We start from the raw sequence: 17,812 nt of genomic DNA, 5'->3' as shown, positions 1-17,812 counted from the left end.
ATTGGTAATTTAAAAATAAAAATTTGTCATTTCTTTGTTGTCAAAGCACTGCTTCTGCGTACTTCTGTTTTGGCAGTGTGAAGAGCATAACAGCACCCCACTTGTCAAGTGCTCTTTGTGTATTACACTGTGTGTCTGTCAGTTCAGAGGGCAGCTTCATCTTGCCTCCCCTAGAGAAAAAAACAGCCGGTATTCGCCAATCAGATTGAAGCGAATCTCATCATTTAGTGGTCAATGTATCATTAAAAAAAACTTTAGGGCAGCTAGATCAAACCTGGCATCCAGCCAATCACAATCCACAGCTACCTCGCAAATGCTTTTGTTCAGAATTAATTTGAGAGAATCATTATCCACAAAATGGAACTTCATCAAAATTGTCTGTGAGAGCAATGGATAAAATAATTGTTTGATATGTAGATATTATCGTACTGGCCATATGATCGCCATTATGTGTTGTGCTAGAGTTGTACAGTAATGAAGATATCAGACATTTACCAGCTTGGCATGAGCTGTCTCTAAAGCCGTGTTTTCACAAAGCAGTCCGGTTCAGTTCAGAATGGTTTGGCACGGTTTGGTACAATTATTAAGCCATGTTTCCACCAAGCAGGCTGGTTCGGTTCGTCTCAGTACTGCGCCCATTTTGGTGTTTCCACTGACTTATCCCGGGACAGATCCCCATATAACCGAGACAAGCCGGCCTACTTTTTTGGGGTCCCTCTGTATGGCTGCCAGACTGAACCGATCCTATCTCAGAAAGTGGAGCAACAACACAGCAGACCATTGATAGGTCGAGAGAATCGTCACTTACCGTGCGACAGCAGCTGCATTTCTCCTGGCTGCACACAAACTTCTCTGAAATGAAGCTTGATTGCACTTTGTATCAAAGAGCGACATGCCAATCACAGAGAGCATGTCTTCCATCTATGCTCTTCGTTTGCTGTTTCTTCTTCGTTGGATTTATTAGCGGGGTACACTGTGTCGCACTGCTACGGCGTCATGCTATTATTTTTATTTGTTTTTGTTTTGTTTTGTTTTTGTTTGTTTTTTTGGAGCAAAGGGAAATTTTTTTTATTGTATGAAGCTTTTTTTTATGTATATATATATTATTGGAGACAAAATCAAATGAAATACAATGATATAAATTTCAAAATGTACAATGTTCTCTTTTTTCTGCCCCCCCCAACAAAACCCATTGTCTCTGCATTCAAAGAAAATTAGAAAACATTAAAATAATAATAATAATAATAATAATAATAAAAAATAATAATAATAATAAAATAATATACATATATAGTCACGCTATTGTTCAAAAGCTGCAGCCTTTGGCATCCGGCTTACACGCCACCTACCACGAGAGGGCACAGTTTTGCTGTGGAAACACAAACAGGATCAGGCTTAACTGTACCAAACTGTACTGAACCGAACTGAACCGAACCGGACTTCTTGGTGGAAACGCGGCTTTAACCCTGATCCCGTTGGCGTTTCCACAGCAAACTCTGCCTCTCATGTTCGGTGGCATGTAAGCCAGATACAGAAGGCCGCAGCTGTGAAACAATCGCGTAATGTAGCGTCAGTGGAAACGCTACAAAATGCGCGCCATACCAAGACGAACTGAACCGGTCTGCTTGGTGGAACTGGGCTAAACTGAACACAGACGACTGTGCGCCATAGCAGTGAGCATGCACAGCCCAACACAGCACCCACAACTCTCCCTAACCCTTTTGTCTAATCACAGGCACCACACATATGCCTGTCATATTGTCACCTGATGTGAATCTCAAGTTTATTGCCTCTCACTAACACTGCCCTCTTTTTTAACACATACACTGAAAATTGATGAGGAGTCAGTGAAATAATGTAATTTGTATTCACGTAAATAACGGTTTAATACTAAATACTCAAATCCATTGTTCACTCTGGCTTCCTCAGTAATTTTTATCACAGGCTGCCACTGGTCCAGGCATATCTGGAAGATTAAGCATCAAGTTGTTTTCAATAAATGTGTTTAAAAATAAAACAAGCTAATTAATCCAGCTCGATAAGAAAGGTGTAAACGTGCATCCCAGCTTTAGACAAACTGCAGAGTCATTTTGAAAATTAAAGTTTCTCCTTTAGCAGCGTTTCCACTCCCCCTCCCATCTTTCAGTCTGCCAGCGCAGTCTGTCCCTCCACTTTAAAGGAGCCATATTGTTGTTATTATCAGGGTCTCTAACTGGATCAGTTACCATTAGACCTGAATCTTTCTCCTTCTGAGGCTCATAGACCAGCTCTCTAACCCAATAGAAAACCCATGGGTGCCATTACAGATGGCTGACCCATTCACACACACACACACACACACGCACACACACACACACACACACACACACACACACACACACACACACACACACACAATGAGGTACAAACACACAGATTTCATTCTGAAGATTCATTGGCCTAATCCCATCACACACTGAAAACAGGGACCCATGCACTTACATACACACATTATGCCTGTTCTCAGCCTATCTTTTCAAACACACACACACACACATCATGCTCTCATTGAAAATCCTGGTTATTGGAGCTCACTGAGCGAATGGTAATACTATTGGGGGCTGATGGGAGTGAGTTGTGTGTCAGAGAGACTGGGGCGGCTGCATATGACTGTCATTATGTGTGGATGTATGAGGAGGACCAAGGAAGAGAGGGTAAATGTCATTCTATCAATGAGGTTATCTCTAATAGATGGACAGTTGAAGTCCTGGTTTCCATTTACTCTGCTCTCAGCTCAATCCGCTCTATGAATTCATCGCTGAGGCCTCTAATGGCACACGACAAAAGGACTTTGGTTTCTTTCTTTCTTTTCAGTAGATTAGGAAAACTAGTGGCATGGAGTTCACTAGCTCGTGTATCAAATGTCGTATTTTTTAAACAGCAGAGCGCAGATTTTAATCAGGTTTCATGATATTTTATTTGTTACCTTATTCAGAGTTCCTTCCTTTGATACTTGTTTCCATTATTTCAGCTTGTTCCCTTCTGCAGAGATGTGTTATTTCATCATGTAGTGTCTCATTTTACTCTCCACTCTAATTTTGTTTTGTTGGTCATATTATTCGGGGATTTCAGGAAACCTTTAGCACTGAATCAGCAGTTACATAGAAGCTGAATCCCAAACTGTTTCAGTTAAAGGAGAGGAGAAACCTATCTAATGCTGGTGGTGGCATTTGCTTGGGAAATGTGATATTCATTGAGTACCACTAGTAAATTTTGGTGTAAATCTCACTAAAAGAGGCACATCAGTGGTTAGGTAAAAAAAAAAAAATTCAAACATGGATCACCAAAAATCCATAATTTTAGTCTCTGACATGGGACTGGTGATATGTTTCGATAATGTGTTCATGTGTAAATTTAAATCCTTAGCTGATAAAACCAGAGGACAGTCCTATGACAGCAGCAGCTTAATTCTTTCATGTTATCACCGTCTTCATCTTTTTCCAGTACTGTGCTCTGTAGCATCCTGTGTCTTACTTTCGGTTTCCAAACCTTGACCTTTAACCTCAGCTATGAGGAGCGAGCCAGATACTTAGAAACCATCGTGCAGCACCACCAGGAGCCGACCACATTTGAGGATTACGCTGCTCGTGTCTACAGCCCTGCTCCCTGCACACACCTGCCCTCTGACACAGGTAAGACACAACACAGGTGGACCACTGAGCTGTAACCTAACACCATTTTCACCTGAAAGTCAAACTCTATGTGTCTGATGGTTTAAAAATGAGCTCAGGAATTTAAAGTGAAATGTTAAATGGTTAAACAGTGATGCTTTGAAGTGTCTGTAGGTTATCAAGACGACTCAGTAGCCACGTTTACATGGACCCAAATATTCTGCTTGCATTCGGTTTATTTGCTCAAACAGAAAGAATTTAACCTTTGTATACACCTCATTCTGAAAGAAAAGTGCCAATCCAAATGGACATTTAATCAGTTTCACAGGGGTGGAATATTCTTTTCCCCAAACAGATTGAGGTTTCATGTATCCACTCAAATGGAAAGTTGTCAGGGTACGTTCTTTCAGCACGTGCTCAGATATGACGTAAGACGCAATTAGAGATGTTCCTCAACTTTAAAAAATGGCGGCGAGCCGTCAGCACTGGACTGCTGCGGAAAGTTTGTTTTTGATCCAAACTTTGAAAGAAATGAACATAATTTCAAGACTTGACAGTACAGAGTATTGCAACACCGTGATAATCAAACTGTCGTCCTCCAGCTTTGATAAATCTTGTGATGTTTACGTTTTTCTGCGCATGCCCCATTGACCATTCAGTTTGATTACAGCTGCGCATGTAGACCAGAGATTGGAATATTTCTTTCCATGTTTACTATTGTTTTTGGAAAAGTCATTCAGAAAGATTCCATTTGGAAAGACGACAAACTCCTCATGTAACCGTGGCTAATGAGAAGAAAAGCTGTTTATAGTGTTTAAATTGAGATGTCAAACACCTCAGCTTACTGATACATCCTCTGTGGTAAATGATAAGATCTTGTCACAGCAGCTTACCAGACAGAAAGAAAATGTCAATGCTTTATTTACACGGCACAGTTAAAACGGCAGTGGCCTACCAAAGTACTTTACAATAAAAGAAGCAGAAACAGTAAAAGCTATAAAAACAGTACAAGCGTGCAACATATAAAAACATTAAACAACAATATAGATAAAAGTAACGAATAAAAGACCCTATAAAAGTGACTAAGCTCTGCCAAAGGCCAATGTGAAGAAGTGCATCCTGAGTCATGTCTTAGAAGTGGAGAGGTTATTCACTGTCCACACAGTCAGAGAGAACATGTTACACAGACTGGGAGCAGCAACTGCAAATTTTTTAACTTCTAAAGCCCCGTTTCCACCAAGCGGTTCAGTACAGTTCATCTCAGCATGGCATGCATTTTAAGGCGTTTCCACTGGCCAATCCCAGGACAGATCCCCAAATAACCAAGATGAACTGTCACACTTTTTGGCACCCTTCCGTAGAGGTGCCAGACTAAACCGATCAGATCTCAGAAGTTGGAGCTACAACACTGCAGACAGTTGATTGGTCGAAAGAATTGTCACTTACCGTGCAACAGCTGCTGTATTTCTCCTGGCGGCACACAGTCATCACAAAAAAGACGAATTGCTGGATGTTTCCCATTGTTGCTCTTCATTTACTGTGTCGCATTTTTCTTCTACATTGGATTTATTTGCTGTGTTGTGCTGCTTCTGCATCAAGCTATCACTTAACTAATGCAGCTATCAGCATCCAGCTCACATGCCACCTACCACAAGGGGGCATGGGCAGAAAAAAATATTAAAAAAAGGGTTCTCATGCACACCAGATACCAACCGACAGACATAAGAAAGTTTCTCATATCATGAGCATGAGAAAGTTTCTTTTCTGACATGCAGTCTGTTTTTCCTGCATGTTGTGTGCATCCACCTGTGGCTGAGGAGCTGGCCTCATGTTCTTGTTCAAAAAAATCCTCATCAACAGTCAATGATATCTAGTAATTAATAGAAATTTTTTCATGGGCAGGTTTTGGAATTCACTGTGCACTCTATTTTTTCTGCCCATGTCACTTTCGGGCCGCCGTACAAAACAGAGAATCCTGCCGAACCAGAATTTCTTTGCACTGTTTCATCATGATGGTCGTTGTCCCTTAGCATTGAAGGAAAACTATAAGTTTACCTTCACTAATGAACATTGACTATTTATCCCTTTGAAGATATATGATGTACTACATCTTATGATAGAGACATATCATATATCGGGTATACAGTTTGTTAATTAAACATTAGTTTTTCAATGATTCAGTACAAAAAAGGTGTTTTCCTTTTCTCTGAATCAATTTAATCATTGGGTTGTGAATCAGCAGCTTCCAGATCAGTCATATTTGGTGTCTGCAGAGTGTTTCCCTGCTAAAGCTTTCCTCAGCTTTGTCTTGTTTCCACGTCATCTGTGAGGAACTACCTGATCACTGCGCAGCTGTCTGTTCAGACACAGAAGTCATGCTTTAATATTTTACTGTTGTATAAATCTTTTTGTGTTTGTTTTTTGTGTTTCTTATATCTCTTCTGGTAACTTTTGTTTGTGTTCTTGTGATTTGTTGTTCGATAAAGTTTCTTTCTGTGGGTCTTGTGTTTTTAAAGTCTACGTGCTGTAATGTAAAACAGCAACGCTGTATCATAACTGATCTTTAATCAGATCAGTGTATACAGTCACAGCTGTGTAGATATGCGTGGTGTAAAAATGTCTGTTCTGTTTTTAACAACCAAGTGTTCCTCATCTTACCAGCTACTGTGTGAAAAACATTAATGATTGCATAATAATAATAATTATGATTATAATAATCATCCTGCTTTGAGGCTGAATAACACACAACCTGAGGTCAGTTATTTTACCACGTTCACTCAGGGTTTAGTCCTTCACTCAGCTCCTGTGGGAGGACTCTGATGTTTTTCTTTGGGTTGTGTGTCATTCAGCCTCAAACATCATTTCAGAGCCCAGGATCAGAAGTTTGTAGATAGTTTAGCTTCTTACAGCCAGTAAGTTCAATATTTGCTCTTCCTGATTTGTGGGATGGGTCCTCACATACATATCAAATCCAAAATTCATTTAATGCTGGACCAAAGCTGGACTAAAGCTGGACTAATAACCCTGTGCTCTGAAATAAACCCTGCTTTAATTTTACTGCAGCCCTCCCAACAGGTTCCCCTCCCTTAACAGCCCAATGATCAAACGTTCTTCTCTCTTTCTGTTGTTTTTTTTCTAATTTCACCCTCTTTTTTTCTTTGATTTTTTTCTTGCCTTTTTCCTCCTTTTCTCTTTTTTTGTCCCTCCCTCCTCCTTTAGATCGTAATGTCTCACTTGCCTATAGCTAAAAAAACAGGTAAGCCTTGTCACGTGATGACACACCCCCTTTTGATTGGCTCCTCCTACTGACATTTCAGCCTAACCTTTGCTTTCCTCCGATTCTTCCAGTACAGTGTGTTTTCTTCTCTGGCTGTTTTCTCCTCTGTGTTGTTCCACAGTTGAAGCAGGTCTGCATGTGTGAATAATCCTGTGATGAAGGAAGAGTCATTTTCAGCTCATCTTTGAGTGCAGGCTGGTATGACTCGGTTTGTCAGCTGAGTGTGGTGACATCATCCGTTAGCTTGTGGAGGCGTTATGAAATCCAGAGATGAAAAAGCAGAGTCAGTTCAACTGTCTCTCAGCTTAGACCTGTAAATCTTATTAAAGGATAAGTTTGGTTTATACAGCTTTTACATTGTTTATAGAATGAAGTAGAACAAAATACTCACCCAAAAGGTTTTCCTGATCCAAGCAGTGCTTCGGGAGATATTTAGATCCAAAATCGTGCAGCAGACATCTATAAAATGGGATCCATCGGGGCATAGACAGCGCCGCTCCTAAAACTACATTAATCGTCCAAAAACTCGTGTTTTTCACCAATATTCCATCATGGTCCACTCCGGGTTAGTCCTCTGCTGCAGTCTGTGTCACTCCAGACAACGCTGTGTGGCTGAACTGACGAAGACTTTGTTTACAATTGCCCCTCCGTGGATCGTCATGTAGCCTGCTGTCTTCCCCTGAAACAATGAGCCGCACTGCTCATGCGTGGAGGGGCAATCGTAAACAAAGTCTTCGTCAGTTCAGAGGTCAGTACAGCCACACAGCACTGTCTGGAGTGACACAGACTGCAGCAGAGGACTAACCCGGAGCGGACCATGATGGAATATTGGTGAAAAACATGAGTTTTTGGACGATTAATGCAGTTTTAGGAGCGGCGCTGTCTATGCCCCGATGGATCCCATTATACAGACGTCCGCTGCACGATTTTAGATCTAAATATCTCTCCAAGCACTGCTTGGATCAGGAAAACCTTCTGGGTGAGTATTTTGTTCTACTTCATTCTATAAACAATGTAAAAGCTGTATAAACCAGACTTATCCTTTAACTGCACTCAGCGACTTGCTAAAAATGAGACTTCCTTTTTATATGATGCTGTGTTCATTCACTCATTAACTTTCCTGTTTGTTCTGTTAACCTGTGACCTCACACTGACCTGGTCAAATGTAACCTTAAACCCTCTGTATGCTCCTCTCCTCTGGGTCTGATATGATGTAGAGCTGTAGCACTGTTCACAAACACACACACAATGACACACACTTTTTTAAGTGTAAGCATTTTTTAAATAGAAATCTTTGATCGTTGTCTTAAACTCAACTAACAATTCAGTTTGTTTGTTGTGTCTTTTGAAAGAAGTGTGTTGCAAAAATACAAAGTAGAAAATATTGTTGACATTTTTTCACATGTACGTGTTGTCACTCTGTGTCTGTCATTTTCCATCTGTTAACTGTACTGGACTGTTTTTGTGTTCAGACGTGTGTTTTCATGTTTTTATTCATTCTTTTTTCTTTTCTTTCTCTGACTATCTCTACAAACTCCTTTTTTCTTCTGGGAAAACTTTTTCCTTTCTTTCCTTCTCTTTTACTTTATTACCTATCCTCTCCTTTCCCACCTCTCCTTCCTTTTTCTTCCTTACCTGTCCAACGTTTCTTTCTTTACCTCTCCTCCTGTTCCCTTTTTTCTTTCTATTCCTTCGTTACCTTTCTTTCCTTTCTTCCCCTTCTATTCCTTTCAACCCCCCCCCCCTTTCCTGTGCTTCCTTTCCTTAATTATTCTTGTCTTTCCTTCCCTCTCCTTGTTTTTTCCTCTTATCATTCCTATCTTCTTTCTTTACCTCTCCTCTGGTTTCCAATTGTTTCCTTTCCTCTCTCCTCCTCCCTTCCTTGCCTCACCTCTTCTTTACTTTTCACTATTTTGGTGTGATCCCTTCATTTCCTCTCTTCTCCTGTTTCTTTTTCTTATTTATTCTCTGTCTCTGTGCCCTTCTCTTCTTTCTCCTCCTCTCTAGAGGACAATAGTTCCATGTATTTGATGGTTCCTAAACCATTAGACAGCTTTAACCTGCTCAGAGTGAAGGGGAAAGGTCTGAAGCAGAAGGTCCTTCATGCTAGCTGTGAATGGTACGCTGTAAAGACAGAGACTCCCTGTAGGTCCTCTTCCTCCTGAACTTAGATATCATCATTAAGAGCCACAGTTTTCTTTTTCACTTTGTTTTTGTTTTTAGTTTTTCTGCCTAGTCTTAGATGGCTGCTGTAGAAATCACTTTATCAAACTCATTAGTTAAAGCTCCTGTGAGGAACTTTAAGTTTCCTCCAGTAGATAAATCAGTTTGTGTTATCTCTCTGCTGATTTATAGTTAATTCCTCACTCATGATCCTGTTTGCTTTTGTTGTTTATCAGTCTGTTTAATAACTGGTTGAAATCTCCTCACAGGAGCTTTAATTGTCTAATGAATTATGAATTCATTCTTCACCTGCTGAAATAGTTTACAGGAATGAGGTAGTACTGCATCAGTGTGTCAGTTAAATAAACTGTAGCTTCAGATTTGAGATTGTGAGGTTACTCTTTCATTTTTCTGCTCATGGTGACAGTTCGGTCACTGTTTGGTCATTAACTCAGCATTTTTGACTGATGAAAGAGATCTCTACCTTTCAGTGATACGCAGTCTTCAGCCTCTAATTATTCTGCATTGAAGTGAGGAATAAAAAGGCAAAGTGTGACAGAGAAGTGAACAATCAGTGGTCCACCCGCTGTTTCTGTTGTTTCACAATCACTAAATTCACACATTTTAAAAAGCAACGTGTGTGAGATGCTGTCTGTCTAACACATATGTTCAAATTAGTGCCAGGAAAGTGTGTATATATATCTCCTTTAGTCACACAGACACTCACAGGATTCATAGGAGACACTCTGAGAAGTAACATCTCCCAGCTTCATCAGCCTGTGTAGATGCTCCAGCATAGAGTGATTTAATACAGACTGTTTCTGTCTGAAGTCTGGATCTGTTTTTGATATTTCTATAATCTGAATTAGTATTAAAGTATGAAATAGGAGCCGAGCTTGTATGTTTCCTGTCTCTCTAGCTGCTTGTCTGTCTGTCTGTCCATCTGTCTGTCTGTCACCCAGTCTGCCTGTCTGTAAAAGTTTGTACAGTCTGGCTCTGTACAGCATTATAAGGAAGTGATTTAATACTTGTACTCCCTTCATCCTTTTCTGCTCTTATTTACCTCCTCCCCCTCCATCCCGGCGTCCCCCATTCATCCATCCATCCCTGGCCCCCGTCCTCACCCGTCCTCCTCCCATCCCCTCCCCTTCTCTCTCCTCAGGCTCCTGCCTCGAGATTCTTCGGGGAGAAAGTCCGGCTCTTGGGGAGGCCGGGAGCGACTCGGCGTCCCCAATGTCTCCTCGGACTAGCAAGAGCCGCATGTCCATGAAGCTGCGGCGCTCCTCTGGATCGGCCAATAAAACCTAAACTCCTCTGGACTCTGCAGCCCAGGCATCCGACACTTAGCGCTCATAAAATGATTCTCCAGAGGATGTTTGGCTTTCTCAGAACTATTTAACGTGACACAGTGAACACAGTGAATACAGTGTTGAGGGAAAGTTGTCGTAGTTTCTGTATTTACAGACGACCATTTGACCTTTCAGCATGCTGCTGTTGTGAACAAGCATTTCCCTCTCTTGTCCGCTTCTGAACAGTATCCCGTGGACTGTATCATACTGTAACTTTATTCTGCTCACAGCTGCTGATGTTACCCCAAGCTTTGCTGTCTGTAAACACAGGAGACTGTGATGTGCCACAGCAGAAACATTTAGACAAGTGCAGCCTAAACAGCGCAGTATTAGTTCTTAATAATTAGTGCTGTGTTTGAAACCGTTTATTATTAAAACTTCAAGGACGGCGAAAAAGCTTGAGAGTGCTGGAGAACAAAGTACAAAGACTGCTCAGTCTGTGTGTTGTGGAGAAATTGCTGTGGAGAATCTGTATATTTGTACCATAGTTGCTGCGTGTGTGTACAGGCAAACATGAGTTTTGATATAAAAAGGATGAAATCAGAACGTTGCATGGAGAAAGAAAAATACAAGTCTATTTTTGTTGTTCATAAATGTGAGATGAGGGGGTCGCTTTCTTTTCAGTCCTCACAAATGTAAATAGAAACTCCCGTTTGTTGTTGATGTGGCAACGCTGTTGAGCCAAAACTGTTCCCCCCTCCTGAAGTTACGGGACTGACAATTCGACCCCTTTGAGAACAGTTGTGTGAGGAACTGTAACAGCCACAGTGGAGGGATCATTTAGCTTTCTAAAAACAAATCTAACAGGAGGTATCGATCAAAGTGGAGGCACTTGTTCTGTAAAGTTTGGGAAAGTTTTGCTCATGCTGTAAAATTTGATCAAGCACTGATGTTACTGAATTAATCTTTATTTTTCTTTGTTCATTTTTGAAAAAAAACTAGCTGTTAATGTTGTTTTGACATGAACAATAACTTTGCTGTATTTTTAGATTCAGTGTCACTCCGTCATCCACGGTGGAACCACAGCTTTCCTGTTTTGTTTTGTTTTTTATTTTGCTTATACATGTTTTCTGTATATCTATATATGTATGAGTATAAATATATATATAGTAGATATATGAATATCTATCAGAATGTGTACAGTGTGAGAAGGTTTGTTGTGTAAATACTGTTATATGAGACTAGCTGCCAAAGCCAAACCGTGGTTTAACCTCAGACAGCATATCCACTTAAAATGTGTCCACACTACAAAACTTTGTGCTTCATTTTTTAGTTTTTTGTTCTTTTCACAGACAGTTTGCACTTTGTTCCTCTGGAGTTAAAAGGTTGTTTCATTGTAGCTTAATAACTCTTCCTTCTTTTTGTACATATAACCCGGTTTCAACGGGAAATTCAAGGAACAAATAAGTTAAGACTTATTCTCTGGGTTTGAATATATTGACGCAGCAAAAATAAGAGAGGAAAAAACTAAATGTAAAAACGAAAAGACTGTAGATTCAAGGCCAAAGAGGGAGGATGGACAGAAATATCATCTTTTTGATTCTTCTTTTTATTTCACTGCTTGTGTATTTAGACTCATCCCCAGTTCCAGATCTGGATTTTGGGGATCTGCATGTAACCCAGAAATGTAACACTACCATGGATGGTTTTATGTATTTAACTGTCTCTTTGGCTCTTTGTCGGTTCAACTCAAATAAAACGGACAAGGATCCAAAATAGCTCACGCTATAAATTCTTCAGGTTTTCTTTGAGAGTGTCACAGCTGTGCTTTTCCAGAGTCGATCAGGAGGAACATCCTGGCTCGTTTTTTTTTTTTTTTAAAAGATCTCTTTTGGACAGAAAACACACGTATCAATTTATCATTTTTTTCTTTGTATCATGCCTGGCTGCTCTCAGCTTTAAGTCTATTACAGTGTATCATTGGTGTTTCAGCATCACTCTTTGAAGAGGAAAGGGATGATTTATTTTTTCCCCTTTTGGAGCTGAAAATTAAAGTAACTTATCTACACATTTGCTGTAGTAAGGTGGGGTCAAAATCAAGTCACTGTGTGCGACTTTTTGAAATTATTTTGAATTTAAGCTGCTCCTCTAATTGTTGCCGCTCTGTTTTCATCGAAACACACTGACTGCTTGAGACTCTGAGTGATGTGTGTGCTGTATTAAGACCACGTCATACCCACTACTCTCACACTCCCACAGCTCACTCTGGGTCTCTGTGCCACTATCTAAATTTTGCATCAATGCCTAATTTAAGCTTGGTTTACTTCACAGATTATTTGTACTAACATGAGGGCAAGAGCTGTTTTTATTTCCCAAATTAAAAATGGGAAATTTCCCTTTCCAATCTGTTTCACATTTGTGGGTTTTCATGGATTAAGCTGCAGCCCTCCCGTGGCTGACTGTGACTTACTCTTCATAAATCCCTTTTGACCCCATCTCTTAGGTCACCCCTGTCTCTGGTAGCCATGTCCATCCCCTTGAATTCCCTCCATAATGAAAACTTAAGGATCCTCTGTGCCTGTGTCAGTGGATGCTCTGATTGTGCGGCTGTGATGGATACGGGTTCAGCTGTTGCCCAGATGTTACTTTGGAACAAAGCTGATGTTTGTAACTACTGATTGTACATACTGCATGACACCAGATCAGTACTATTTGCATGTGTCTATCATGTAACAGCTGTATCACAACATACACACACACATACACACACTCACACTCCTCTAAATGTGTTACTGTCACAGGTATGTAGGGTGTAAAAACTTAGAGACTCTCGAGTGCAGAGCGTGGATGTGCGATGATGGAATTTGACAATAAATGATTCCAACCACTGATGTTTGGACCCGAGTCTGTGATGTGTGTATAAGAAAATCAACAGGTGTGCTCATGAGTATACTGTATTGACATTTAGGCGACAATAATTCTGAACAGTTTACATTCAACTTCAAACATATCAAAATATTACTGTACAGGCTTTGCAGAATCACAGTTACATTTTAAGCATTGTGAAGGCATTCAGTAAATATTTCATCGGTAGTTTATAATCAGTGAAGAGAAAAGGTGTTCCCTTACCAGCAGTACTTACATTGAATTTCATTCATCATAGGAAAATATTTTTTACTTCATCTCAAATCTGCTATAAAAGGCCTTTTACGGTTTGTCTTAAACTTTATTTTCTTGTTTTACTGTAAATGAAATAGAGTTTGGACATGATTATGTCCCCAGTTCTTGGAGCAAGGGGGTCACTTTCTTCATGTAGTTACGGTAATTAGCTGAAATGTCTATAAAGAGGACATGTTGCAGTATTGGTGAGAGTTTCTGTAACATTAATTAGTTTGCTTAGTTTTTCCAGTTTGTTTCTGTTTACTCTTACATTTCCAGACATAAAAAGGATGTCCTCCTATAACAGACACAGAAAAACTACAATAAAAAGTCTCATTTATGTTTGTTTTCATCATAATATAATCTACCTCAAGTTTCAAATCCTTTTCTCTCTTTTGGACCACTTCACTTTAACTGGTCTTTTAAATTTGGCATCTTTTCAAGTCATTCTCATTTCAATCAGAACAAATGTCCGTTTGCAAAGAGGAGTTGTTTGTTTCAAAGGCCGAGCAGCTCTTGGGAAACTAAGTGGAGTAGGTGTTTTGCTGATTTGAAGGAGAGGGGGAAGAAGCGGTCTGTGAGGGCCGGTTGTTTGGGTTCAGCACCATGGAAAGCTCCCCTTGCTTTTAGGTTTTTGTATCATGCATGACTGGCGTATCATGACCTCTGACTGAAGGCAGGAACTCCATCTTACAGGGGCAACAGTCGGTGGAAAACCAGCCTTTGATTTTTTTTTTTTTTTTGTCTAACTTAGACGAACTTATTCCAAAAACTGAAGCATTGCTACATAATTTTATACCTAATCAACAAATGTTTTCTTTTTGTTTACGTGGTGGTGTCTGAGTGTGTCTGTTTTATGGTCGCACGGTCATCTGCAGCAGCATCACTTGCCGGTTCTCGGTGGGGTGAGACTTGCTGATGTGTCTGGCGAGCCCCGGGGAGCTGAAGAAGGTGGACGGACAGTGTTTGCAGGTGAAGAGCTGCTGCTGCTGCGGCTGCTGCTGCTCGCAGTCCCTCGTGCCGCTGTCTTCTCCTTGTGCGTGGAACACCTCGGGTCTGAGTCCTCCTCCCAAAGCTCCCGCCAGAAGCTCGTCCCTCATAGCGTGCCACAAACGATGTTTGTCCCTGATTTCAACCGACGGAAAGCGCGCGCCGCAAAGGTGACACAGGAACACCTGGCTCTGTCCGCCACTTGACTCGCGCGCTTGGCGATATGAGGGAGTGGGCGGCGACGCTCGCGCTGTCATCTCGTGCGCAGCCAGGTGTTTCCTCAGGTAGGCTTGTCGGCGGAATTTCTTGCCGCAGTACTGGCACTCATACACTTCGTCCTCCGATAGGGACTGGACAAACGGTAACGGAGGATGAGGGAGGGACGGTGGCTGCTGCTGCTGGTCCGCGCGCTCCTCCGGGCTGCCGTTCAGCAGAAGCAGGCTCGAGGGGGGGCTGTCAGCCGCTCTCATCTGTTGCTGAAGGTCCAGGCAGTTTTCAACCGGGTTCCGGTAATGAAGTGAGTTGTCATAGTGGGGGGGCACGAGGCTGTCGCTGTCAGGGCTGTCTCGAGACCGTCCGTGGAGCAGCAACAGGGACTGCTCGCGTCTGATGCGGGAGCTGTCCAGCGTGCCGTGGTGCTGATTGGTGTTGATGCGCAGCAGCTCGTTCTCTTTTCCCTCCATCTCCACAGGCTGCCGCTCGTGCTGGATCAGCCCTCGTGCCTCTTTTAATGGCTGGCTCTTGTTGGTCGGAGTTTCTGCGTGGTTATTAACTGGACGTGGTTTGTGCCAGCGGCGATGGGAGGCCAGATTAGCGGGGCAGCTGAAGACTTTGTCGCACTCGGGACACCTGTACTCCACGCGCACTATGCGGGAGCACTTGTGCTGCGCGAGGGAGAAAGGGTCCGGGTACTCCTCTTTGCAGAGCTGGCAGATGAACTCTCCCAGCGGCTGGTTCCCGCTGAGAGCTGACGACTTCTCCCGCTGTTTCCTCAGCTCGGGACTCTCCTTCTTGATCCGCAAACCTAAAACAGGTGAGGTCGTGACCTCGTCTTCGAAATTCAGTTTCCGGTTCACCTTTGGTTTCTTTGGCTGGATGCACGCGGACTGTTTTGGTCTGCTAGTGCCCAAGCGCTGGTCCTGTTCGTATACTAACGACCGTTTTCTCGCTGCGTGATGTTGTTCCGAGTTAACCAGTGTCAGTGGCGGGAACAGGTGCACATGTCCCAAACTGGGGTCATATTTCTCGCGGTGGTAGGATGGCACGTGGCGGCTGCTGCCTGCGAGGAGCCTCTCGATAGAAGCGGACACAGAGGTCGGTGTGGAGCTCACGAGGAACGGCAGCTCCTGTAACTCTGACTCTGGAGACGGTGTTTGATGTCTGCCGGGAAACAACGGCTGCTTCTCGCCCTCCTCGCGCTGCTCGAGTAGTCTCGTGTTGACAGGTGTAATGGGGTTGCACGTCTCAGTTAAAGTCAAGTCGCGTGCAGGAGGAGGTTGGAAGAAGCAGGAGAAATCACCATCCGGAGTCAAGACGTCCACCTCGCTCGTCTGCTCCTCTGTCTCTGGTAGCTGCGCGCGCCGGTCCGCCTCCGCCTCCAGTGCGGACTCCACATGCGGGCTCCACGCCTCCCGGACACCGGCGGAGCCCTCGCGGGGCACCAGGAGCTGTCCACCTGGCTGTCCAGTCTGCAGCGCATCCTCGCTCTCCCTCGCTGCCTCCTGCTGTGTCACTTCGGAGTTATCGCTGCTGTTTCTCTCTGCGCTGAATGTCACGGGTTTGTCGTGGCTGTTACTTCGTGTCCGGTATGAGGCTGAGCATCGCCGGTTCCTCTTCACCAAAAATCCTCGAGGCATGGTGACGACGACAAGGCTGCGCGTGTTGTGACCGAGTGGAAAGAACAAGAACTCTTGTCTCGAGCACACTTTCAAGTAGAGCTTTGAAGTGGCCGAGTGAGCGAGAGAGAGAGGGAGAGAGGGAGGCGCGCGCAGGTATGATGAGAGCACGAGGGCAAACAGTGGTTTAGGTCTGATGTTTACGTTTGCTTTTGTGCACTATTCTCTCCTATAAGATTTATGACATGTAATTGTCCTTAAGGTGTCTGCTTTATATAAGGAAAATAACTTAAAAAAAAATCGTGGTACACTCTGGTGTATAGTAAATGTTTTGTAGTTGTTTTGATCCCTTGTGAAAATTTTCAAAGAATATGTTAAATATCGATATCCGTATCCAACCTGTCAAAATGGGGAATGGATTATTATTTCAACAATGTAAGGCAGGTATTTTAGGTGTTCATGTCAGAATACATCATGCTTTCAATATTAATTCAAATAAACATCATTTTGTGGAAATTATGTGACCTCTTTATCCTGCTGACCATTAAATTCTGATACTAATGTGAAATCTGTATCAACTCGTTAGATCTGTAAGACATAATTCTAGATATTTTCTCAGATACCATCAGTAACAGAATCAAAATATAAACTGTATTTTCAGTCCATCGATTGACATTTCATAGTCTGATAATTAACAGCATTTCTTTGAAAGGTATGATTCATCATCGGTCGTTTTCCTTTAAGCATGTCTGATGGAACCACTTTCTGTGGCTGATATGTTTCCAAGTGAATTGTCTGCATCTCTAAGTTCATCTTTTACACCAGGTTATATAAATACACAGGTACACATCATTTATTAGCATATTAATGTTGTAGTCCCCAGTGCCTAAAACATGCTCTCAAAATTCACCAGATCATGTGAGATCATTTGGGACGGTAAGAAAATTTCCTGTTTAAAATCTATAAGTTTATTTCTGAAAACTTGAACTTACTTCCTATTTGAATGTCATTTTATCAAGTACATGTCATACATTCAAAATGTTTGCCCTTGAATTAAAACAAAGACAAAGCTTATGCCATTTCTCTTATCTTCTACTTTTAAGTTTGATCACTTTTTTTGAAACTGGCTGCATCCTTTTATTTTTGTCATTCACTATAAAGCATGATTTTAGAAATGTTTGCAAAGCAAGATCTCAGTACCAGCCACTTGCAAAAAAAATGCAAGGCTGTTTTTGAAAGCTGCTGTGAGAAACGTTTGGTTTCTGTCTTGTGTGCAAAGATGTACATCATTATCACTTTCCTGGTCTAGTCCTGTAAACATTGAATTCGGTCTACTTTGTTTTTAAGGTCAAACATGGCATTTTATGTTGATATTTGATGCATAAAATGCACAGCACCAATCTGGCACCAGCTCTGTTGCAGTGGTTTTCATCATTACTAATGGTAATC

The 17,812-nt window shown here is 42.0% G+C and overlaps 2 protein-coding genes across 7 annotated transcripts in view; one reads left to right on the top strand and one right to left on the bottom strand.

Moving 5' to 3' along the window:
• Positions 1–13,271, top strand: part of ralgapa1 (Ral GTPase activating protein catalytic subunit alpha 1) — a 109,401-nt gene extending 96,130 nt beyond the window's left edge. For 3 of the 6 annotated variants that reach the window (XM_074691914.1, XM_074691916.1, XM_074691913.1), the window contains 2 exons: positions 3,547–3,671; positions 10,253–13,268. In XM_074691914.1, coding sequence (XP_074548015.1) covers positions 3,547–3,671; positions 10,253–10,398 — 271 coding nt within the window. In that variant the 3' untranslated portion in view covers positions 10,399–13,268. Of the gene's footprint in view, positions 1–3,546; positions 3,672–6,869; positions 6,907–10,252 lie in introns of all 6 variants that reach the window. The other 3 variants (XM_074691912.1, XM_074691911.1, XM_074691915.1) reach the window with 2 other exon arrangements.
• A 66-nt stretch (positions 13,272–13,337) lies between these two features.
• Positions 13,338–16,427, bottom strand: insm2 (insulinoma-associated 2). Its single transcript, XM_074691917.1, has one exon. It carries the CDS (start codon positions 16,382–16,384, stop codon positions 14,393–14,395), a length of 1,992 nt encoding a protein of 663 aa, XP_074548018.1. The 5' UTR covers positions 16,385–16,427; the 3' UTR covers positions 13,338–14,392.
• Between the last annotated feature and the right edge of the window lie 1,385 nt (positions 16,428–17,812).

Source organism: Halichoeres trimaculatus, unplaced genomic scaffold (genome assembly GCF_033239565.1).
Source record: "Halichoeres trimaculatus isolate MK-OKI-2021-1 unplaced genomic scaffold, fHalTri1.1 fHalTri1_scaffold_17, whole genome shotgun sequence".
Taxonomy (NCBI): Eukaryota; Metazoa; Chordata; class Actinopteri; order Labriformes; family Labridae; genus Halichoeres; species Halichoeres trimaculatus.
This window is presented reverse-complemented; position numbering and strand designations above follow the sequence as displayed.